An 8269-nucleotide genomic window follows, 5' to 3' on the forward strand; every position below is an offset into this window, starting at 1 on the left:
TATTAGACATTACATTTAAGAAACTGAAGGTGACCCTAATATCTCAATAAAAAAGTAAGGTAATAAAAAACAGATTAGAGCACTGTATGTCCCCCTAGATACCATGCAACTTTTCTTTGAAACATTTTCTCTTACAACGAATAAGTCGTCATGTTAGGAGACTCACCCTGTACACAGAGTGTTCTTTAACGAAATTGCCAAACTTGGATAACATTGTTCGAATACAAAAACTTTTTTGTATTTTAATTTCATTAAATAGAATCTTACAATAAAATACGGTTAAATAATTTGTCAGCCACAAAAATACTACGTAGTTTTTCTTTTAATCACAGGAAGTACACTATCAGGAACACCGGATGAGATACATAAAAGTGTCGCATTACTATTGTACAAGGTGACATTAAAAACTCTAAGGCGAGTTAACCTCTTCAGGGACACCGACACATTTCCGAAAATTCCAATATTTGCGGTAGAGAAAATATGAGAAACGCAATCTTCCAAAATCTGGAAAAATCTCTCGTAAGGAAAGTAGTTTAATTGCTATCGATTTAACACGAATATAAATGTAACTACATAAAAATTTAGATCAATATTTTCTAATTTTAAAGAAAATCGTCCCTGAGGAGGTTAAGGCAGGGGGAAAGTTTCAGTTATTCTTAGAAAATTTATTGAAAACTCTGTTATACAGAACATTATTTCTTACGCTAGTCAGACTTTTCGAAACCACGATCGTTTTCCATTGAACTCTTCATATGAATTATGCATCAGATCTGAAGCTGTTTCATGAATAATTGCAACATTCGTGGAATAATTCAGAAACTAGCTGCGATCGTTCGATATCAAGATCGTCGATACGAGGGGAATTTTATTTTGTTTTCCATGCATGCCACACTTTTCGACCAAAAGTAATGTTTCATGCGGAGATTATGATCACACGATAAATCGAGTTTCATTTGGAGAAAATAAACTGGTACAAGGACTGTGGAACTGGCGAAAATCTTCGAAGGGTTTCCTTGTTGTTCCAAATCGCACTGCGGTCCAACCTTTCTGTCGTCGTATCCTGAAACCTCGAAGGATCATAATCGCGAGACAAAGCGTATTAATGCCTTATCCGTGTTCGTCGGGGACATAGAACAACGGACAGAGAGCAAAGAGGCCACTGAGAAAGCTGGTAAATTCAGGTATAAAAGGTAGCGATTCTATTTCCTAAAGAAAAAATGGAAATTACCAAAGTTGAGTTTCGTGACTGAATTATCTGTTTTTCAAGAATTTCTTCTTTACCCACCGATCGTTGCATCTGTAATGAATACTAAATTGAGATGAATTTCTAATAAAAGAACAATATTAAAATAATACGAATAATAGGAAAATAAATATGAAATTAATACGTTTTAGTGATTGTAAAAGTTGGTGCAAATCAATTTGGAGCTCGACCAAGAGGAAACGAGTTCGTTCAGGGCCGATCTTTTGTAGAAAAGGTGACAAAGTTCTATTCAATTTTCGCCATTTTGTGAAACCGGAGAAAATCATCGAGGAATATACTCGGGTGAATATTTACAACAAGTAAGATTCATTTTATTCCGTGAATAAATAAAGATTGAATAAATATTACGATGAGATTAATTCGATCTTTTCTTTGTAATGCTTCGAATCAAGCGTTAAGCGAAAAGATGTCTGCAAAGTTAGTAGAGGAATTGTGGAAACGAACGAGACACAAAATGGCGATGGATCTTTCGAAAAATCTGATCTATTGGAATTTCGCAGGCCGCATTTGGTCAAGATAAAGAAGAAAGAATCGCCGAAATCTGCATCGAGTTTACAGGAGAATCGAGCTTCAGACGTGGATCTTCGACGTTGCAAGTCTAAACGAGAACAAACTCAAACGAATTCTAACAGTGCGGAAAGAAACATACCTGGATGGAGGTTAAAGAAAGTTAGATATATTATATTGAAATTAAGTAAAGAAAATCTTCAATTTTTAATTTTCATCTGTTTTATATCAATCTTATTTCAATTCATCGACGATGAATTTATGAAATCAACAGTCCGTGGAAACTGTGCAGAAGAAGACGAGAAGACTCCCAAAGAGGATTTCAGCGACGCACAATTTCGTGTACGAGTTCAACCTGCTTGGGAATTCCAATAATGTAACAAGGGGAGTTCCAAACTTATCGACCTTTGGACAAGGAGGTACGTGTAAATTTCTGGTGAAAAGAAAGCTTCTTTTTCTTTTCATTTTTCTTTATTTTCAGATTCCCCCCTGAGATCTGCAAACGGTAAGCCAAATTTTAGCAATATTCAGATGAACACGGATGTTGTACTGCCAAATTTGTATTCGAATAATAATGTAATAGAGAACTTGATGAGGCAAGAAAATATGACAAATAATGGTAAAAACGTGAATTTGCCTAACATAAAGAGACAGAAAATGGGTGTTGAACAACGATCGGTTAAAAGTCGCGGAGAAAGACGTAAGATATTTTTATGCATATATATATATCGTTTTTAAATAAATGCGTAATTATTCTTCGATTCAAAAATTATATAATGTAGTAAACATAATATAATTGTGTATGATACCTATAGTTATATTGTATATTTAAAAATTCAATAATATCTAGTTTTTTAATTCATATTACCATAAAAAGTTTTCATTATCAAGGGGAACGGATTCCTGTCAGTGATATCGATCGAGAAGTCGAGAAAGTGAAGTCGGATTGGAGAGCGCTACGAACCAACGGTGGATGGACGCAGAGCAAAAATTTTGCGAGCACTCGAAGCAAGAAATTATACAGTACGTTAGAGAAAATGAACGAAGAGATAGACAAAATGCAAAAAACGTACTTGGATCCGAAAGCAAATCAGTTTTTACATCGAGGCGCGATAAAAGCGTTAAGCTCACCTCGCTTATCTTTCGAAGAAAAAGCTGATAAAATTAAAGACATGCTTTTTCCCAATGAAACTAGAAAAATGGTTGACCAATATACCGACGAAACGTTGAACGATATATCAAACGATTTATCGAATGAAATTCCATTGAAAGATACGCATATTGACAAGGAAAGGAAATCGTTTCTTCCTAGTATTCGACCTCGTAATGTTAAAAGTGCAAAAGAACAAAATACAGGTGCAAATAATCGTCTAAATGTGAAAAAGATTAATTCTGACATTGAAACGTATTTGGACAAATATATCAGCGAAGCGGAGAAGAATTTTGTTAATAAAGAAGAACCGAAGATTAAAGAGATAGATGTACCTTCTGCAGATGTGACAGATATGTTGAAAAGATTGAATTTAAATTCTTTCGACATATACGATTTTGGCGATGATTGCGAGGACAATTCTCCGCTACAAAGTGTGGATAGAATAAAATTTGTGAAAGCACATAATTCTGTACGAGCCCCTGTGAATGAAAAAAATGAAAGTATGAGAGTAAACAAGGAAGCAGCTGTAGAAAGTTTATCTTTCAACAAGGATGATTATTTAAGACGATACAATAACGTGTTAAATTCGGATACTTCGATTCAAACAAACACCAGATCCATTGGCGGGGACAATGCTTTCATAGAGATGGGTTTGCAGGCATTGAACAATAATTTTTCTCAAAATGCACTGGCACGTGTACTTCAGTCAGAATATTTAAAAAAAGATGCATCATTAAAACCTATGTAAAATGTTAAATACTAATAAAATGAGTACAATTCGTATATAAACGATGAAACTGAATATATACTTGTGATCAAATAAAAAAGATAAAAAAGGTATACAGAATAATATTCGAAAGACGTTTTAAACGATATAGAAAACATATTTTTTCTCATTTATTGTAATACATTGCTTACCTAATTATTAAAAGTATCTCTCTATGCCGATGGGGTGCTTCAAACACATTTAAATTGTAATATTGTGAAAGTTAAATTTCTTTGCTTTTCTTTATATATACAGTCTTATGTTTTACAGAATATACACATTCATCTTCTATATGTAAAAATGAGAATTCTCGTTTATTTATACGCTAGAACGTATCACAATGTATTTTTTTCGTTACCTATCGTTAAAACATATACAAATAAAAAAATCATTAGTTAAACTATATATGTTACAAGTCGGTAAGAAATCTCGTTCAACCAATTCCATCACATGTGCACAAAACTATGGCACTACATTCTGTATAATGAGCGATCTGCGTTACGTCGGTGTAAACTAAACCGAACGACAAGAATATATGAAAACATCTCTCGCAGTGTATATGCCCAGTACTTTGATATGTCTTCAACTGATCGACGTGTGATGTGTAAACGTGCCATATTGATGCTTTAATAAATGGTTAAAATTTTCGGTAAAAATCGCGTCCAGCGATCACGATCGTAAAAGGTACGTTTACGTAGCAAGTCTTTATCGATTACGTTGCTTCGTTGACTTTGATGATAACCACTTGCAAGCTCGCTTTCAGTCACAACATATCACAATACTGGAAGTGCAGAGCTGTGACTTTGGTATATAATGGCCCCTGTGAAATTGATCGCTGCAGCCAACACGAAAACAGGCATCCAACGACCGTGCGACGCGGTCACTAATTCGGCCGTTAACGGACCACACAAAATACCCGGTATGGTTGCCTAAAATGTACAATTATTTAACTGGTTTATTTACAAAATATTTATCCTTAATTTGAGAAAAGTTGAAACGTACGATAGTATTTGAAACAGCAAATGTGATTCCCGCATGGTTTGGTGCAATATCCGCATGGTTACTAAGGTGACCCGCAGAGTTACACGCGCAGAGTCCCATAGATATCGAAACAAAGCTGTACAGAAACAAAGTTACGTTGTAAAATGGAAATAAAAGTTATTAAAAATTTAATTACAATACTAACATCACTGCAGCAAGTAAATTATCCACGGCACAGAATGCAAGTAAAAATGCACCCGGACCAACTAGGCCTATATTTGTCATTAACCTTCTCACAGACAGGATTGACCATCTTTTCTGTATGAGATTATCAGCACTGTGACCAGCGACTGTAATAAAATAAAAAGATTGTTTTAATTATTGATCTTTCACAACTTCTCTGCTCAATGTTAGATGACACACACCAATACCAACAAGAGAATTCACAATATATGGAAGTGCTGTCAGACTAATACTTTCTGTATTAGCAGAAAGATTTCTTGCTAGGTATGTTGGCAACCACTGCATTATTATGTAATTGCTCCAATTCATTGCAAAATGTGCTATGTACAATGCCCATAAAGGCCAATATGAAATAAATTCAGTCCACCGCAAACTTCTATTTTGAGTTACCTGAAAATGAGGAGGCATTAATTAATTCTTAAATATCATATTCATTAAACAAATTAATTTAAACAAATTCACTACCTTAGGTACAAACAATGGAATTTCATCTTGAGAATTAGTTTCATGATATAATATTAGCCACAAAAGTGTCCATACAATACCAAATGATCCAAACAAATAAAATCCTGCTTGCCATGACATACGTGGACACAACTGTAAATATTTTATATATTTTAAAAGAAACAATAATCAATAAATAAATACATCTTTATAAATAATACTTTATTGTGAAAAATATCAACTTACAACAGATGCAACTACTTGTCCAACAGAACCAGCTGCTACAAGATACCCAAATGCTCTAGATCGTTCCTCCACAGGAACATTGTGTGCAAATAAATGGAAAATGACTGGTAGACCTGAAAGCAGAATCTTAAATGTAATAGCAGAATATTGTAAATCTACATATATATGCTCTTTAACAGTACTTTACCTAGGCCTTCTCCAAGTCCGAGAACTACTCTACAGATAATGAGCAGTGGAACTGATTGAGCCAATATTGGAGTTATAACTGTGCTAATAGACCACAGCAAAACAGCCAACATTAATACAGTTTTACACCCAAAACGACTTGCTGTATTTGCACCAATAATCTGATGTGAAAAATAAATTAAATAAATACCATAAATAGTAGATAATTGTATAAATTATAATACGAAAATTGTAGAAAACTGATATATCAAACATTTTAATATACCTGACTAGTAAAATAACCAAAGGCGAAAGCAGAAAGTATCCAGCCTTGCCAATGTAAATTCCACTTATATTCGTCAGTCATACGAACGATTGCTATAGGCATTATAACGCGATCTGCCGCGTTTATGAAATTTGCAGCGGAACATAATGCCACGATCTGTGAGGTACGTGGAAGCATTCGAAATTTTGGCATGTTTGGTCAATTTTTCAAATCAGTCACATCGCACAACCAGTCCGGAAGATCCTAACCTTAATCATACGTAGAATAAAAAATTTATTGAAATGCTACATCACTGGATATTACGTCAACGTTAACGAAAAACATCGTGATCACTTGCTTATATTTTACACGGTCGAACAGTCTGCTACAGTTAATAAATGTCGTAAAAACAAACGTAAAGAGTATTCACATTGTCAGTCATGAAAGCTGCAGGACTTGACGTGTCAAATACCACGATATGCAACAACGTGTGCAAAGATACTTTTCACTCTGATTTATAGATGGTGCTCGGATCTAAGCAGACTAAACGTTTACCTAATTTTTCATTCATGTTTATTTCATTTTAACGAAACCGATTTATTTATATTCTAAATGTTTATTTTTGGTAGTAAAGAAGTATACACGAAGGAATATTTCAATTCCAGCACGTGTTCCGATTCTCTCCTCCACTTTATCATGAAGAGTGCGGTCAGATAAATAAATAATTGAAACGCATTAAATTGACTAATGACTGTAATTAGGAAAATTTTGTTCTTTGTAATTATATTTATGATTACTTAACATTGTCAACAATAATTAATATACAAAGAAAACTAATATTTGATAATTATCTTATTTATTTAACATTAACAGATGTATTATACACAGTGGAAATTTACACAGTTGTTTTAACATGGATCTTTTCAAATGTATATACAAAGGGTGTAATATTAATTTCAAAGGAAGGTGATAACTCTCGGTAATCGCAGCTTCTGTCCTAATTTGTCGAAAACATTGCAATTTGGCCTTTGATGAATATCTTATGTTAAATATTTGCGAAATTTAATTGTGGGGAATATGTTCTCCTTGTGGTTGGAAACCATTCTCGTCGGCAACGTAGTTCACAGTGTATGGAACGTTGGTAAGTGGATCAACGAAGGAGAAGCTGCCGCGAACCCTCAAGAATGCACCTTCAGCTCCGCCTTCGACTAATTCTGCAGTTTCATGTTTGGCCTGTCCATCAGAAAGTTCGTAGCCATAATTATAACCACCAAGTCCAATGTTATCTGAAGGAACCTCTTTCACGAGGACTGCCGGTACGTGTTCAAGTACTAATGGAGGAGGAGCTGCCAGAGCAACGGCGACGAGAGCGGCGAAAGCGATAATCTGAAAGAGATTTAATACAATCGATTAATGGTATGATTAATTTACATTTAAATTAAGTAATTCGTTTAAATGGTAGTGAAGCAAGCTTAGAATTTAACCTCCAAAGAAATATATTTATACGTGTTAACAAAAATTTGTAGTAGCTTAAACAAAAAATTTTAAGATGTAAGTACATAGAAGAGTAGTGAAAATTATAAATTAATTTCACAGAGAAAAGAGAAGTGTTCAGAGAAATGAATTCAGATCAAAATTAGTACATTTTGAAATTTGCTTAAAAAAATTTTATAATTGTTCGATTATTGTAGAAAAAATGTCTTTTTCTCAGGAGACTCGTAGTAAACCTTTATATCAGTTGCTGTGATACATACGGTTTTCATTTTGGAGGTAGATGTGTTTGGCTAGTCTGGATTGGAAGACTGATGTCGATACTGAGAATCCTCTCCAATTTTATAGTGGTCCTCCTCCTGCCAAAAATCGCACGGTTCTCTGATAAATTCACCTTTCACCTTCTCTCGTTATATTAGAGACACGATCATTGATAGTTTGACCTTCATTGTAAAAGTGTGTTGGTCCGGCGAAATTAAAGTTTTCAATTTTTTTTTTTTAGATTTATCAGGGTGTTACCCCACGAAGTCAAATACAAGCAAATATGATGGTTACTTAAAAAAATGTATAATTTCATTATACATTAGACAAAAACATGGATGATGAAGAAATAACGATACAGAATACTGTTTCATTTTAATGTACGTTTAAATAAAATAATAAAAAAATAGGAAATAATTAAATTAAAGTATCATAGTAATATTAACTTATGGTTATACGTGTATAAAATTATTTATTATAGGA

The 8269-nt window shown here is 33.7% G+C and overlaps 2 protein-coding genes across 2 annotated transcripts; both read right to left on the bottom strand.

Annotated features, from left to right (window-relative positions):
• Nucleotides 1-4195: 4195 nt before the first annotated feature.
• On the bottom strand, nucleotides 4196-6247 carry LOC108578559 (sodium-dependent phosphate transport protein 1, chloroplastic). Its single transcript, XM_017941922.1, has 8 exons — nucleotides 6056-6247; nucleotides 5792-5951; nucleotides 5605-5717; nucleotides 5380-5511; nucleotides 5097-5304; nucleotides 4877-5021; nucleotides 4693-4807; nucleotides 4196-4619 (listed from the first exon to the last, which is right to left on the bottom strand). Exons 1-8 carry the CDS (start codon nucleotides 6245-6247, stop codon nucleotides 4464-4466), a joined length of 1221 nt encoding a protein of 406 aa, XP_017797411.1. The 3' UTR covers nucleotides 4196-4463.
• An 849-nt stretch (nucleotides 6248-7096) lies between these two features.
• Nucleotides 7097-7797, bottom strand: LOC108578541 (flexible cuticle protein 12-like). Its single transcript, XM_017941900.1, has 2 exons — nucleotides 7789-7797; nucleotides 7097-7420 (listed from the first exon to the last, which is right to left on the bottom strand). Exons 1-2 carry the CDS (start codon nucleotides 7795-7797, stop codon nucleotides 7097-7099), a joined length of 333 nt encoding a protein of 110 aa, XP_017797389.1.
• Between the last annotated feature and the right edge of the window lie 472 nt (nucleotides 7798-8269).

The sequence above is a fragment of the Habropoda laboriosa genome, unplaced genomic scaffold (genome assembly GCF_001263275.1).
Source record: "Habropoda laboriosa isolate 0110345459 unplaced genomic scaffold, ASM126327v1 scaffold41, whole genome shotgun sequence".
Classification (NCBI taxonomy): domain Eukaryota; kingdom Metazoa; phylum Arthropoda; class Insecta; order Hymenoptera; family Apidae; genus Habropoda; species Habropoda laboriosa.

Excerpts from the sequence above, each read along its gene's own strand:
- LOC108578559 (XM_017941922.1), bottom strand. The coding sequence starts at position 6,247 with ATGCCAAAATTTCGAATGCTTCCACGTACCTCACAGATCGTGGCATTA. Across the intron at positions 5,305-5,379 it reads TTCCATTGTTTGTACCTAAG|GTAACTCAAAATAGAAGTTT; the intron begins GTAGTGAATTTG and ends CCTCATTTTCAG. Across the intron at positions 4,808-4,876 it reads AATTTACTTGCTGCAGTGAT|CTTTGTTTCGATATCTATGG; the intron begins GTTAGTATTGTA and ends GTTTCTGTACAG.